This window comes from Scatophagus argus, chromosome 8 (genome assembly GCF_020382885.2).
Source record: "Scatophagus argus isolate fScaArg1 chromosome 8, fScaArg1.pri, whole genome shotgun sequence".
NCBI classification, from domain to species: Eukaryota; Metazoa; Chordata; class Actinopteri; family Scatophagidae; genus Scatophagus; species Scatophagus argus.
Window position 1 is genome coordinate 13,343,994 of NC_058500.1, and position 16,834 is coordinate 13,360,827.

At 41.4% G+C, this 16,834-nt stretch overlaps 1 protein-coding gene across 2 annotated transcripts; it reads left to right on the top strand.

Annotated features, from left to right (window-relative positions):
* The first annotated feature begins 535 nt into the window (after nucleotides 1-535).
* LOC124063646 (vasopressin V2 receptor-like) lies at nucleotides 536-16,381 on the top strand. 2 transcript variants are annotated; one of them, XM_046397506.1, is made up of 7 exons: nucleotides 536-900; nucleotides 1,914-1,987; nucleotides 7,849-8,234; nucleotides 9,154-9,399; nucleotides 9,656-9,802; nucleotides 10,839-11,385; nucleotides 12,646-16,381. In XM_046397506.1, the coding sequence occupies exons 3-7, from the start codon at nucleotides 7,851-7,853 to the stop codon at nucleotides 12,846-12,848; spliced, it is 1,527 nt and encodes a 508-aa protein (XP_046253462.1). In that variant the 5' UTR covers nucleotides 536-900; nucleotides 1,914-1,987; nucleotides 7,849-7,850; the 3' UTR covers nucleotides 12,849-16,381. The 2 variants fall into 2 exon arrangements, with proteins under 2 accessions (XP_046253462.1, XP_046253463.1); XM_046397507.1 differs by having other exon boundaries at nucleotides 539-900; nucleotides 12,649-16,381.
* Nucleotides 16,382-16,834: the final 453 nt, after the last annotated feature.

The following is a 16,834-nucleotide window of genomic DNA, read 5'->3' on the forward strand; positions in this document are numbered from 1 at the left end:
TGTGTGAGATACTTGACATTAAAACTGACAGATGACATTTTTTTCCTTTGTGCCAACCTTCACTGCATGTGTACACCAAGGGTGTGACCTGCTGTTGGCCAAGCTGACTCAGCCAATCGGCATTCCTGGATGAGTTGAAATGCACCAGCCCGTGTCCACCAGCAACAAAGCAAGACAGCACAAAACATGGGACAGCTTTTATAAAAACATATGCAATGTGTATCAGTGGCTTATACAGGACATAAATCATTACCTTGTCACACACGCACACATGCACACTCACACACACACACCCGCACACACATGCAGACATTAACTTCAAAACAAGTTTACACACACGTCATACTCTCTCTCTCTGTCCCTCTTTCTCTGTCTCTCTCTCTCTCACACACACACACACACGCACACACACTTCATAGGTATGTATAATACCCTCCCTCCACTCCTGGCTGCACGCTCCACCCTCAGCCCTATAGAGGACAGGCGGGTTGACCCAGTGGGAGGGGATAATCGGGGAGGGAGAAGGGGGGAGGTAAAAGCAGACGGAGTTCAGATTCATTTCATGCTGGCAGTGCTGAAGGCAGAGCACATTGCAAGAGCGCACCGTGACACACAAGGAGCCAGGACACACATGACTATCAGATGGATTACTCTGGCATTTACATGTGAGCACCAACACGGCAAGGACAATACAGGCAGCAGGCACACTAAGGATTTGCACAGACCCTGCAGAACTCTGGTGTCACACTGACAGTATTAGAAGAAAACATTTTTTGCCTCACTAATTCATTCAGGTGCCTGATATTTCACTGAGCGGAGGGACTCGGATTGAGCATTGAAGATGTGCATGTTTTGGGTAAAATTCTGAAAGCGTCTTGTCACCACTGAAGTGGATCATAAGTAAGTGCATTTTATTTACTCTGTGGTGAATGTTTGAGCTGATTACTGATAGCAACATTGAACTGATATTAGTACAGATACTTCTAATTATAATCTTCCAATAATTCTCCTCTGATCACTGAAAACCCATTACAGCCCAGTGGTTTGTAGGAACTCCAACTTGTTCAAATTGTGTGTGAATGGATTTGTTTACTGACCAATCTAGGTCATCTCTCTGTACATCTGCAGTATCTAATGTCCACACGAGGCACACATATGCAACTCAAGCTCGGCATTCAGTATTTTACCATTTATTGTTTTTTCACCTAATGTCTTCATTTTTACAGTTTATGCCCACACAGAGTCATGTTGTCATCACCAGTATCATTCATCGGTACTCCTCTGCCTAGTATAACATTACAGGTCTTGCTTTTCAAGAATGAAAATTTGAAAATCTGATATATATATATATATATATATGTGTGTGTGTGTGTGTGTGTGTGTGTGTGTGTGTGTGATTATTGAGAAAATTGCACAACAGGAAAACAAAAACAAAAAAACAAAAAAATATTTTTTTTTACAAAGAACACCACGGCACCTGGGAATGAAATGAATAAATGTAAGGATTATACATTTGATAAACAAAAAGAAGTTTATATAACATACACATTGGTATATGGTTTTTATATGCAAATTCTCTTCTGTTAATTTGAAATGACTGAATATGACATTTGGTTGATTTGACAGAAATAAACACATAATGGTATTGATGAAGTAATGCAACTGATTTATTTGTCATGCCTATTAGTCCTGATTGTGACATATGTAATATTCATTAACATATCCAGTACATCAGGTATGTTGTGTCAGGTAACATTTTATGACAGAATCTCACTGAAAATGCATGCGGTTCTCTAAATTTTTCCATGGATTAAAAAAGCTCAGGGGAACCGTCAGGTTGTTAATGTGATCTGCTCTAGCATGCAATGTTAATGGACTGTAATGCTGACGGCTCTTAATGCTTTGTCCCACAGTCACTGTGACGAGAGCGAAACGCACCAAGAGAAAAGGACACGCGTGAGAAAGCTTACCATGCACTGACAACAAGGTGAGAGGCAACAAAAGGCACATACATTCACCTTAGGGTGCTCTTCTTTTATGTACATGGTGTGTGTGTGTGTTTTTGTTGTCTGTTTCTTTGTACTTATATATATGTGTGTGTGTGTGTGTGTCCTGCCTTTATTTTAAAAGGCAAATCAAAGGTCTTTGGATATTTGGAAATTGTGGTTGTGTGTTTATGGTACACACAAATCTGCATCTTCGAAGCTGATTGAGTTCCACAATGGAACAACTAATTACTTACTATATAAATGGAAATGACAAGTTTCTCTTCACAGTGAGACTGTGATGACAGCAAAATCACAAAACTTCTCAGTGAAAGCCTTTATCGCTACCATCCCAACAGTTCGTCAGTTTCCACTTAGCAGTGGCCTATCAATGAATCAACAAACCACTATTTGGTAGCTGTTTTATCAACCAACCAAAGTGTTTTAAAAGGGTTTTCCATTAATCACACACTTTCCTGCTTTCTGTGTGTTTGGCACACTCTATAAAATGCAGAAAATAACTTCCTTGATTATAGCTCCTGTAAGGAAAAATCATCATCATCATTATTACCATTATTTCAGGGTCAATTTAGTCTGGTCTCTAACAAGGAATCATTTCATCGTGTTCAGGATCTGAGCATATCAGCTACAAACCCCCAGGCCTGTTTTAGCTGATGTGGTAACACTGAGGCCCAGTTTCCTTTCATCAGGGGGAATACTCTGAATTCTGTATCAGTTTTGTGACATGAAAAGACCCAGTTTTGTTTAGGGCACATACTTGTTGGCAGTGTGCTGGTTAATGATACACAAAAAGAAAAACAGTCAGTGGTCTTATGAACAGGCTTTATCAGTGCTGATAAGGGGACTTGGACCGTCTTCAACACCAGTGAGTTCTGTCCACTGGCCCATGTATTATGGAAATAAACTCATGTGAATACAAAGCTCAAGGAGGGCTGCAGCACACACACACACACAACAGAAATGTGGGCAAGTAATGACTGTATCGTGTGTTTAATGAGGTGTGGTCCCACATGATTAACATTTAATGGGTTGTTTGGGCAAGAGGGCAAAAGAAAGTGTTTACTTTATCACACACACGGGTTGTGGTGGAGACCAGAACCACGAAAAGCATGAAAGACAGGAATACATCGTGGACACAGAGCAGCAAATCTGATTTTAAGTACAGCAGGTGACTCCACAAATGAAAATGTAATAAATATATGCAGAGTGTCCATCTGTCATTGAACCAGCTCATTCAGAGGGAAATTTACACTGCATGTGAGAGTACCAATGGGGATCTAATTTACTGATATGCGGGGCTTAAAAAAGAGAAGACTGGTCATATCTCCTCTATCATGCAGATCAAACGCTGCACGGCCCAGAGTATAGCACCACATGACTCATCCCGTCATTGTGTAAGAATCTATTGATCAATATGCAAATAAAGTCTCTTGGTGTAGTGAGAAAAGCAGCACAGAATACCAAAACATAAGTCTATCACATAGTGTGAACTCATGTTTGATTCATATATTTATTTTCAGTCATCTTAGGTACAGATTGGACCAGACCATTTTAATCCTGTTTCCTGCTGCCAAAGTCTATTAATGAGGATAATAATTCGAATCAAACAAAAAATAATAAGCATATCAAAAACCGTTTTCTCCATAGTTCTGATTGAGAAGATGGTGGATTGGTTAGGACAGATGGAGAGGAATAGAGTGGGTGGATGCATGTGAGAAAAAAATAGAGGAAATAACAGGTGAGGGTAAAAATAAAAAGAGGAGGAGAGACAAATTAGAGTTGGAAATTAGCAACAGGTTGTTTGAGTGTACCCTGAGCTGCTAATGAAGACAGAGAGGTCCTCATTAATCAGTTTAGGTCAAACTTGGTCAAAGGGAACTAATCAGGGGACTGACATGCACAGACAAGACAGGCGGGGGAAGTGATGGATCTTTCATTATGTCTGGATTATTGCACCTAGTGCGCAAGCACCTGTTTGTCTGCCACCACTGCTTCACATTCACTTCTGAGGGGCTTTAAATATGCCAACGAGGTTTATCCACGCTGTCAGTGTCTTTGAATGCAAAAGAAAACACATGCTTTGCACATGAAAGAGTGAGAGAAATGTGTTTTCCTACCACGCAAGAGATGGCAAGACAGAACTAGAAACAGGCAATATTTGGACATCAAGACAAAGCAGAAAGAACAGGAGGTTCAGTGTTTGAAATGTTAAAGCAAAATTTCTTATTTGACATTAACTTACAGGACCATAACAGTGGATTTATAGGTGGTACTACATTTGAAATTATTCCACTAATTTCCACACAATGTAAAAGTCAGTCCAGATCAAGTTTGCATTGACTTTTTTTTTTTTTTTACATCATTAATTCACATCATTGTGAGGTGCAGACTTTTATTAATCTGTTTGCAAACTGTATGAAAAACAATGGAAGTCTGCCACTGTAAAAAAGAACACTGCCAAAAACGTGTAAATAACACACAAAAATAGCAACTAAATATGATGAATAAGATGTTCATACATAACAGTATTGTCCTTTCAAGACTGTCTAAACCAGAGTTTTTGTACAAAATTGCTTGGCTTGGCAGTCACAATCATTTCAGCTGTGTGACGAGTCCAGTTCACAGGGAATTTTCTCAATGTATGTGCTTTTATCGTATCAGATTTATGAAATGTCCTCCAACGTTGGATCACTTTGAAGATTTTTTTCTCATAACACTTTAGTTATTGTTATTTCACTTCAGTAAATGTTTCCAAACTTACTTTAGAATGACTTGAGAGGACACTAGCAGATAGTGTTTGGATCTTGACATAGCTGGAACATGACGTGTGTGAACAGCCAGAGAAGATGTTGAGAGATGTTGAAAGATGTGAAGGGTTGGTAGCTATAATGTTTTCTTGAGCACTTTAACTAGCTGTTTCTGTCCTCCCTGAGGCACAGTAGACCTGCGTGCTGAGAAATCAGTATAGGATGGAAAGGACATGAAAATGGATGGTTGTGCACAGGTTTGCGTCTTGAGAGGAAAGCAAGAGAGGAATCGACTCCAACATTAATCACAGTGAAAGCTTTAAAGTAAAGAGAGGAAGCAACATAATGCACCAACTACTAAAAGCAGCCCATCCAGCACAGAGATGGAATAATTTGTTCTTAACATTAAGTCAGTAAGACAGATGGGAATGCCGTGCTGTGCATGCGTTATCAATCAGGGAGCAAATCAGAATACATTTTCAGAGACAGGGTATGTAGAGGAATACTTTAAACTGGCACCTAGCACAGTCCTGCAGACAACATCTACCTTCTCTGTGTACTCTGTGCTGGAATTTCCTCTGAGGACGGGAAACATCGGAGCCAGAAGTTTTGAGCTATGCGTGGGTCTCTTGTAGTTGAGCCATTGAGCAATTTTAAGACAGTTCATCCAGATTTCTTGGATGCACAAGTAATGCAAATGAGGCATGCAGAAAATACTTAAAAATACTTAGAAAAGGAGCATTCCTTTGTGAATCTGTTCAGAACAAAATACCTCACACACTTGTCCATATAACAGACAAGTCTTGATGCTATTGTGCAAGATTCATCTTACCAGTATTATTCATTTTATTTCATTTTATCAAATACAGCTTTTAGATACTAATTTGTCATGACTATAATACCATGGATTAATTTCTTAGGCCACACTGGTATTATAGCACCTCCCTAAGTCATTACATCTTATCTTCACCGAGGCATACTTGAAAAAGAGTCAGAAATTAGTCACATGGGCAAATATACATAATAAGATTATATGGGGGTATAAAGGACTGCAGCAGCACAAAGGATCCTCTCATGAATTATGCCTTAATTACAGAGAGGGGCACAAGGCTCCTCAGGTCCTGACAAAGAGAGGCCAGGAGATTCCTTGATGAAAAAAGGCCTCGTTGTCTAAACCCCTAATTAAAAAAAAGACTTGAAAGGAGAAAATAATAAACAGATAATAAGAAGGAATGTTACTTTGCTCCGCAGGATCTGTGGACAGGACTAATATATGAGCAGAATTCTGAAATGTCACTAAAACAATGGAGATTAGGAGGAACGTAATAAAAGTTGGACTCAGTTGAGTCATTCATGGCACTGTTGTGGTCGCCTGGCAACAGCAGGGATTCACTCAAACCAAAGCGTCGTTGACCGACCAAAGAGAAATGGTTCACAGCTCTACCTTCATGCTGGGCGGAGAGGTGCAGCTGGCTTGGCCTGTCATGCATTCATCTGATCACATTCCTCTGGCAAAGCCAGCATGTAACACTTGACAATGTGTTCAGTTGTGTTAACTCACACACCCAGCAATGAGTATGCAATTACTAGCAAATTGGCCATTAGGTTTCAGCGGAGTGGTGAGAACAACCTTGTAAGGTCTCGTTAGTCACACTCAATTCCACGCACCTGTCGTTTCAACTTCAACTTTGTTGTACATCATCATTTTGGTGACCTGATCTTTGAAATATAAAAATAATTGTTGGTAGTCCAAAACCTCACATGCAGATGATAAAGATGACACTGTAATTTCTTGAGCTCTAGCAGATGCTCACTTGCAGAAGATGTGAGACAGAACATGCAGTTTAACACCTGTGACCTTATTGATCCTTGTATGTTGCAACCTGTTCTTATCATCCACTGACAGACCAATGCAGTTTCCCTTCTATTTTTAGAAATGAAAGATTTCCAGGTACATATTCAGTGTAACATTTGTAGATCTAACCACTCCTTTCACATTAGTCAAATTAAACATCAATATGATGTCAATGAACACAAGAGTACATTGCCCTCTTTATGGTTATTTTATCATCTTCTCTCCAAAACTCAATTCTATGCCTTTTCTGTTTTTTTCTCCTCCTGCCCTTTCATCATCCTCTTACATCCTCCTTCATTCCTTCTCCCAGACTTTCTTCTGCATGCAGTTTATTTGACCAATGGTGTCCCCCAGCATCCCAAGATTCTGTTTCTGAAATTGTCCTCTCATTCCTATCAATTTTCTGTTCTTTTGGGCCATTTATTTATAAGCAAAAGAAAATAAACATAAAATTCATTGAGATCAAGACAGAGTGTGACTGGGGGGGAGAAGAGAAAAGAATGCCCGGTGGATGAGAGAAAGTTAGAGAGGGGAGGGAACAAAAACAGGGGAAAACAGGAATGTATGGGGGTAAGCAAGGGATGAGAGCAATTATGAGAGCGGAGGTGAAGGAATAAGAACGGTGGGATAGAGGGAAAGCTGTCAAATCAACCTTGAGAAAATATGAAAAGGAAAATAAACTATGTTGGACTTGCGTCAAACAGAACTTGAAGCTTTGAGAGATGGATAAACAGACACACTGAAGACTTATTAAAAAATTGGAGAGCAACAAAAACACAATAATATTCACATGGCAGAATGATCAGTACAGTCTCTGGCCTTCATCACATTCAGTCACATTTCAAAAATTGCGCAAAAGAAGGTATTTATAGAGTGCAATGTGAAAATCTATCAGAAGCACCAAAAACAAATATCCTCGGGATTGATTTCTGCATCAACAAGTATCTGAAATGAAAAGGCCAAGTGTTTTGGTCTTGGTTCTCACTGATAAGATAAGGTACAGAAGTGCTCAGCTGACAAATTTCAGGGCAATTCGAGGAAATGTAATACAAGGGCCAGATATGATACTGATATTATCATAATACAGAACAAGTAAGCAGTTTGTTGATTAAATCTGCACTTTAAAACTTTAAAGTACAGAGTCTTGTGACCCTACGCCAGTTTGACTTCCGATGACTGTTTTGTTGCAGGGCATCATTTTAACACACAATAACAACCACAGATTTTGTTTGTCTTTCAGGAATGGAAAGCATCAGTGTGGAAACAGACTGGGATGGGTTAGCCCTCTCCTCTCTGGTTGCCACAGGAAGGAACAACTTCTCCTCCTCATCTTTGTTTGTCTCTGAACTGAGCTCCCTTAATAGTTCGCACAGCGGGGGATCCTTCTTCGGGATATTCCCTGAGAATGGTTCCACCACCACGCCTCACACCCTGCCCCAGCCCAGGGTGAGAGACCTGGGCCTGGCCCGGGCAGAGATCGCAGTGCTGGGGCTGGTGCTGGCTCTCACCACCCTGGGGAATAGCTTTGTGCTGTGGGTGCTGCTGAGGAGGAGGAAGTACAATGCACCGATGCATGTGTTCATGGTCAACCTCTGTGTGGCCGACCTGGTGGTGGCCCTTTTTCAGGTCAGTTCACGAATCACTCCAGAGAACTACAGGGAGGTGAAGAATGAGAGCTAACAGAAAAACTCAATGAAAAGTCATTGTGGGGAAAAAAAGACCTTTCTGACGCTCAAAAATGTCTGTTTAAGATAACACATGTTGGAAATTGCTCTTTACCTGAACTGGACTACCTTGTTTAGCTGACCCTGTAGCTGCCTGAATCATTTAGCAACACACACACAAAAACTCAGCTGCAAATATGATAATAATTGTGGCTGTTGAATCCATTGCTACTGTATTAAACAGAAGATGTTAAAGCCACTCACACCTGTATAGTAAGATTTTATTTTCCTATTTCTATCTGTATTTTTCTCATGGTCAACAAATCCTAAATCCAAATACAGCTCACAAAGAAGTAGTTCCATCCCTTTTAAAAGACTCTGTCAATTCCCAAAGCGACTAGACACTAAAGTTTCCAGCAAAATCAAATAGGAGTAAAAATGTAGTTTGTTGGGAACTATTTTCAGCCATGGATTAACATACATTTGATGCTGTTGAAAGTGTTTACAGCAGCGGCAGCAGGTGTATGTGGGCCTGAGTCAAAATAAACTACAGTGTGTGGCAGACAGTACAAGTACAGTGTGTGCAAGGGGGTCACTGATGGGAATAAAGAGATAAGCCATATCAGGCTTCATATAATTCATAATCCATTGTTGGTTTTGGTCTTTCAATTGGATTTGTTGACAATGAGACACAATGTAATATAATATGATATGATACAATATAATAAATTCTTAGATAAGAAGAGGAAAAATAGAATATGTTGTCTCTCAGACTTGTTATTTAGTTCTCTTATATATTTCGTAGGACCAAGTTGATGCTCCAATCAAAAGGATCCACTTTTCCATAAATCAAAATAAACTTTTTTAATCTCTGTGTTCAGGTTCTTCCCCAGCTAATATGGGACATCACAGAGAGGTTTCAGGGGCCTGACTTGCTCTGCCGGTCCGTCAAATACTTGCAGATTGTGGGCATGTTTGCCTCCTCCTACATGATAGTTGCCATGACAGTAGACCGGCACCATGCCATCTGTTGCCCATTGCAGGCTTACCGTGGGGGGGCAATGTCCCGCTGGAACACCCCTGTCATGGTGGCCTGGGGCCTGGCGTTAGTCCTCAGCATACCACAGGTAGGGAGGGGTGAACACATGCAAACAATGCCTTACACACACTTATGCATACACACACACACACCCTCTTATAGACACATGGTGAAAAAGGAAATGAGAGCTAAGCGGATGTTCACACCATGATTTCTACAGTAGAACTCAAGATGTTACTCTATTTTTAGCTTCATGAAGTTATTGCAGTTCAGCTAATGGAAGAGGAAATGGACAGTGATGTTTGTGGGTTGTGCTGACCACATCCTTTAATCCGGTCTGTCAGGTGTTCATCTTCTCTCGCTCAGAAGTGGCTCCTGGAGAGTACGAGTGCTGGGGTCACTTTGCTGAGCCATGGGGGCTGAAGGCCTACGTCACCTGGATGACCGTGGCAGTCTTCCTTCTGCCCGCCCTCATTATCACCATCTGTCAGGTAATACTTGCTGGATTCTCAATCACTGCACAGTTCACGAAGAACCACTGACTAGGATTGCATGCTGTAGGCTACATTATCCAGTAATAAAGCATGTGCATGAATGAAATTCTGTTTTGTTTTCATGGAGGGCACATTTGGCATGCATTGTCCGATAACCCGTGGGGGACTGCGGCTGGTGTTATGTAGCATCCCATGGTGGATAGGCATTCTGGCTCATCAGCCCTGCTGCTCTATTTAGGGAAAGATATTTCCAGGGTCCAGCTATTTCCCCTAATTAACACAGCACTTGGAGGACCACTGCTGAGACGGCTGCTCAGAAAATCTGCCCAGTCTGAGAAGCTCCTGCCAGCAAGTGGAATGTACCAGATCTAAGCCAAACATAGATTCCCTGACCTTTTTTCAATATCAGATTTCAAATTGAGAGGCGTCTTGAGACACTCTTTCTAAAGCATTTTGTAATTTTTCGGAGGGAATTAATTCTGAAACTAAATGAAATGATAACATCTCATAGCTTAGTGAGCCATACTGCTCATAAGGCTGTTTTTTAAAGTTATGGGTAGCAGAACAGCAACAGTTGGCAGTAACAACATCTTAAAATCAAGTAAAGGTACATTAAAAATAGCTACAAGTATGAAACAGCTATTAATACCTGATTTCAAATTACTGTTTTAGTTTGATGGAGGAGGCAAGAAGAATTATTTTTCTGCAATAAAGTTTTATAGCAGCTTGTCTGACTGTACCAGAGTGGAGGAATTGCCGTATTGCATAAATATGTTTGAAACTGGTTTATGGTTTATGGTTGATGGTGGAGGCCAACGCACACTCTGGCCTTTGCTTCAAATTTCCTGTCAGTGTAATAGCAGAAACGCAAACAAGATTGTCTTCAAAAAGCAGAGATAGGCATTTGAATCTGGCACGTGCCAGTCATAAAACCTAATCCTCAGGCCTTCAGATCTTTGAATGTCGTGATGGAATGTCTTGTTTCTCTCATACTATACTGCACTAATTCTCGAAATTTATTCCTATTTTTCAGATAAGAATCTTCCGAGAGATTCACAATAATATCTACCTGAAGTCAGAGAGGACGGTAATGGCCGAGTTGAAGAAGAATCAAATCCTTTTCCGTTTCCACAGTTTTAAGAAGGACGATGAGCGAGCCAGGGAGAGGGGGAGGCGGGCTTCAGGAGGAGGGAGCAGGGATGGGAGAGGAGGACAGCTCTTTAAGGGTGTGAATAACAACCCTCACAATAACAGCCACAGCAGCCAAGTACCGTCCACCGTTCAGTTTAACAGTTGCCACGGTGAACATGTGACAACATCACCTACACAGCAGCAAATACTGAACAGCTCAGATTGCCAGGAGTCTTACACCTCCTTTGAGCTGGCCTCAGGCTCACCCCGCTGCTCCATTGACTATGCCCCACATCATCCTCCAGCCACTCCACCTCCAAGCATCACTAAAGCCATGTCCAAGACTGTTAGAATGACCCTGGTCATCGTGCTGGTCTATACTATCTGCTGGTCACCTTTCTTCATCGTCCAGCTTTGGGCAGCCTGGGACCCCAACCCTCCAGATCAAGGTCAGTCACAAACATGTTTTATGAGTTCTGCTTACCAGCGATCCCAGCCTGATTGCAGCATCCGCCAATGTGTGCAATTCAATCTCAAAAAGGCAACAAAACAGACATGCGGGTCATTACCAAGTGAAGCACTTAAGCTGTTTTTTTTAGACTGATCCTCCTCTGCCCAGATTATCCATTAAATGTCCTAAATGTCCAGACCCTATCTGTTGTACACTGGGGACAGCCAAAAACAAAAGCAAAACAGTCAGGTCTGGTTCATAACCACAACCTCTGGTCAATGCTGTTGTTCATCATAGTGGGTCTAAACATGATCTCAATCATTATTCCAAGGACACGTAGTTCCAGCTCAGATGTGGCAACAGTGAGTGAAATACAAGGTCAAAAACAATGTTTGTTTTGACCCACAACCAGAAACCACTGGATGACATCTCTGGCCTCTGTACATCTTGGCACATCAACAGCATCTGTTAATGTCTTTAGATGGTGCAAGCAAGGCTAGTGTCACCTTAAGTTGTGGCTGTTAGTATGAATGTGTGTCCCAAGATATGAAGCTAAAGACAAACATCGGAGGCCAGTAAATAACCTGTTTATATCCTTTGCCGATTTTGCAATGGTGCCAGATGTTGTCATTTCATCTGTAATGATAATGTGCCAGCAGCTTGCACACATAGTTAAAATCACAAGAAGACAAATGTCAGGAGGCACGTAAACCTGCGCACGCACACACACAAACAAGTGCCTGTGCATATACATAGTGTACTCACATGCAAATACAGGTATGCATACACATGAATGAGTCTTTACTGGCAGGGACCTCCTGTCTCTGCAGCTCACAAACACAAACACACACAGCTGATCATCATCAGCTTTGTATTCTAAAATCAGTTTGTCCTTATCTACCATCCTCATCTGGAATGAAATTGTTTTTGTTTTTACATAAAGACTTAGAAGACTATTAGCAGTGAAAAAACTGAATGGGGAGCTATTTAGGGCTTTGTTGCTCTGGGGTATTCCCAGTCCTGTTGCTATTTCTGAAGGAAATGAAATGAAAAACAATAATCATAAATTGTTTATGGTCAGAATTATTAGTTGTATATAAAAATGCTTGTTCCATGAGAAGGAAGAGAACAATGTTGAAAGAAAAGTCTAGCTTACAAACTGTACAAGTGAAAATTCACATTTTTATTTGCAGATATGTATTTGTCTATGCATTTGCACGCATTATGTGCTTATCTTATAATGTGTGTGTGTGTTCAGCAGGAGTGGCCTTCACTATCCTGATGCTGCTGGCCAGTCTGAACTCTTGCACCAACCCGTGGATCTACACAGCTTTCTCCAGCAGCGTGTCCAGAGAGCTGCAGAGTCTGCTGCAGTGCCGGGCTGGGCTTGGCCGCCGGGGCTCCCTGCCCGACGATTCCACCACCACACACACGTCCACCACCAAGGACAACCTGTACTGACAGAGACTGATGAGACAGAAACAGACACACAGAGGCATGTTTAAAAAGACATGCATGGATGCACACACGTCCTGTTGCAAGGACATGTTGCACACAACTCTGCCACCATCACCACTTCCAGCTGCGCAGCCCGAGAACAGGGAGCGCTGACCTCTACCAGATGTTTCCAACAACAAAGGACAGCTGTACTGTCAACAGGACCTCTATCTTTAATCACATGTCCCCTCCACCCCAGCAGTGAAGAAGGGTGTCATTGAAGACGTCAACACCATTTTATGAGGGCACAGTGGAATAGACTGCACAGTGGCGCAGTCAGTGACAGCCTCTACAATGCAAAATGGCCTTGAAATTAAAGATATTTTCACCTCAGCTGCAGTTGAGTAGGACTCAATTATTCATATGAGAAAAACTTGCCCTGCTCAGACAGAGCAGAGCCGCAGGAATGCAAGGGGTGGATCACTGCATTAATGGCCTTACGACACGCCTAACGTACAAAGAAGCAGACAAAGCTATGGGTGTAGCGAAAACAAAGCAGTAGGCTGAGGGAAATGGAGAGCGAGAGACAGAGACAGCGGGTCAGAGTGAGATCGCTGCTGGATGAAGGACAGTGGGTGACATGGATGTTACAGCAGCAGGACCAGATCCTGAGAAGGCTGAGGTTGAAATCTAATAAGTGAATAAACTTTGTTAAATCAAAGAAACTGGATTACAGACGGATGCTTGAGGCAGAATTCATATTTGCTTTGGAGGAATCCAGTTCCACAGAACAAAAGTGATTTGTTAGCAGGATGGACAGAGATTCACTCATGCAGATGGTGCAGTAGAGTCAAAACACTGGCCCACGAGGAATTGGAATAACGTGGGCTGACTCAGACAGGAGGAGGGGTAGGCCTTGGAGAATACAAATGAACAATCCAGGTTTCCTCAACCCACCGGGCCACAATTATGCGATTGTATTTTGTACAAACATAGCATATGAGTAACACAAAATTACTTTCCTGTCGTGCTCTCCTGGAAGTATGGAACAAGAACATGAACACTAAGCAAGGAGACACGTCAAGGAAACAAATGAGAAAACACTCAACAGCATTCCGTGTACACTGACTGACAATGTAAAGTATATTTATTGAAAATGTAAGGCACATTAGATGTTAGTACTTTATGTGTAAGATAAATACTGAATGCAGATCATGCATTTGTAATAGTCCGATATGTGCAGTAGAAAAGTAGAAAGTCAAACCAAAGATTTTTTTAACTTCCACTGTAGAAACAATTCAGGTCTTAATAGCAGAGATATGGCAAAGCCTCAGCATATTAAGAGAAAGTACTCCTTGACAAACCAAGTGCCTGTGATGTCAGGAGACATTTGCCGAGGGGCCTCCCTCACTGGTTGATGTCAGCCATGTTATTCTTAGACAGAGCAACCACCAGAGCGGGAATCATTGGATATGTTACATCACACCATGAGCCATGTGTTCTTTCATCTTTTTATTTATTGATGTGTAAATGAAAATACGCTGAAAATTCACATACACTTAATGTTCGTGTACAGTTTTTATATCACATTTTATTCCATGTAAAGAGTAATGTATTATGCCCTTCAACTGCATGACAGACCTAATATTAAAGTTACGACATTTGTTTTGATAAAAGCACAATTATAAGCTACTGTACATACAGTAGATGTGATAACTTTTCTGTGTGTATTGGATAAGATAAGATAAGATAAGAATTTACTGTATTTGGTCCAACTATTCATTTCAGAGTAAATGTTCCTGAAAATGTGTGTTTTAAAATCCCGCTCACTCGTTTTTTGTCTGCTCAGCACATCCTTTATCGATGAGAGTTTTGTTATGCGTGTCTGCAGGACAATACTTGGATGCTTTCAAGGTATCTCAGGAGCACTTGTCTGGGTCGTAGGAGAAGCCTCACCTTTTCCTCTGTGCGGTCAGGGTGTTTGGGTTTTCAGCACGCTACTGTGAATTTGTTCTTGTGACTCAAGCCTCCACTTTGATTCGATGCCAAATGAAAGGCTACAGCAACAAAGTACCGTGTCCCACTTTGTTATATCAGGAAATAAATGAACTTCTCCCAAACCCTCAGGGTGTTCATGTATTTTCCTCTTCCTGTCAGGAAGTTGAGAGGTCAGAAGATGATTCTTCTCAGCCAAAAGGGTCAGACTTCAGATCCCTCCAGCCTTTCAAGTGGTGATGGGAGAGGCCAAAGACGCTTTTGTTGTGCATTATAGTGTCTGTGCAGCCATTAGTGAGCATTACAACAACTAAATAATAAATGCTCTTCAATAAATGGAGAATTTGCTGGCACAAGCACCCACTAAAATTAGATCCATCAGTGCAGAAAATTTTGCTTTGTGTTGTTTCCTGAGGATAGAAGCCCTGTCAGTAGCTTTTATTGCCCCAAATACCATCACCATCACACAAACCCTCCCCCCTCGTCGAAGCTTGTGATAGACGGTCTATAGGATGAGTTACAGCTCTTTGTAATTCTGCGTTGTGTCAGTATGGGTGTGTTTATGCTGAATATCCTGATGCTTATGCTTTCCAGGCTGATGCAAGGTTGATGTCTTAACTCAAGGTCACTTCTTCATTACAGTGGGGCAGAGCTTCCTGCAAGGCCTGTGGCTGTGATGTTGTATAAGGGAAATAAATGAGCCCCCCGTGTGGCTGTCACAAGGGCAGGAAAATAGGTGAAGTACCCCCTTCAAATCAATTTAGGGTCAGCCGAGGAGCGCATCCAGTGGCTCTGAAGAATGACAGAGCCCCCCAGCCTTGACCAAAATTGGCATAAATCAGACCTGGAGTCGGGGGCTTTACTACACTGAGCAATGTGTCTGCATTGCTTAACTCATGACCCCTCCACAGAGCTGATGACTGCTGAGGCTGCTCCTAAGCTCATTCCAAGACACTGGGAGGCATATCCGGCCACGACTTGCACAACCAGCTCCAGCGTCCGTGCTAGCGCAGAGCGCTGCAGCGTCTTACTTTATAAACAGTGCAAGCAAAAGAAAAAAAAAACAAAAACAACAACCCCACAATTTATTATGTCTTTTCAAAACATGTAATTAGTTTTTTTGCTTCACTTTTCTGTCTTTCTTTCCCTTTAGTTTGATGATTTTTTTTTATATACTTTCTCTCTGTCAAAGAAGTTGAGAGTTTATTTTGGGAACAGTATTACATAAAAGGAAGGCCTATCTGTGCCCATTTGTTATTTACAACAATAGTTCGACTGCAGCTGTTTTCAAGGTGTTTTTTTGCCAAATATAGCCATACTTTGCTTTTTATTGGCATCAACTGTGAATCTGCAGAAACTCTTGCCTCATAGGTGTGAGAGCCAGGGGGATCAAGGCTAGCTTTTATGACTCTCACCCACCTTGTTTTCATTACTTAAAGTGTGGTTGTGTTCACACCTCAACAAGACCCTGTAATTTTTCTCCTCATTGTAAAAACAGGCATGTGGACATTGCCTGATAAAACCCATTTTATGGCACCTAATTCAACAAGCTTTCACAGGATTTATGTGCAAAGAAAAAGTTTTCTGTGATGTGTCGACTCCTGTTTAACCTAAAGTATTTCATGTCTCCCAGCCAGTTATGAACTGTGCACGTAAATAAATACATTAGAAAAAAAGCTATGCTTGCTATGCATATGACAAGGGAAAAGACAATTAGATAAAAGAAAGAAAGAAAAAAGGTATTTTTCCAGATATGGAGGGTATCTGATTAGAGGATGCCCAAACAAGACAGGAAGAGGGGGATAACACAGAGGAAAGCACCGAAGCTTAGGATTGACAGTGAGTTTATTCACTCCAAACCCAGTCAAACTGTTGTGGTTAAAGCGGCTACACGTCAGCTATGACATACCTCACTGTACATACACATCCATGAAATAACCAGAACAATAAATGTTATTGTAGTGTAAGGAAGGGGAAGTGAAAAGATACAGTCTGTTTTTTGACTATGGCGTTAA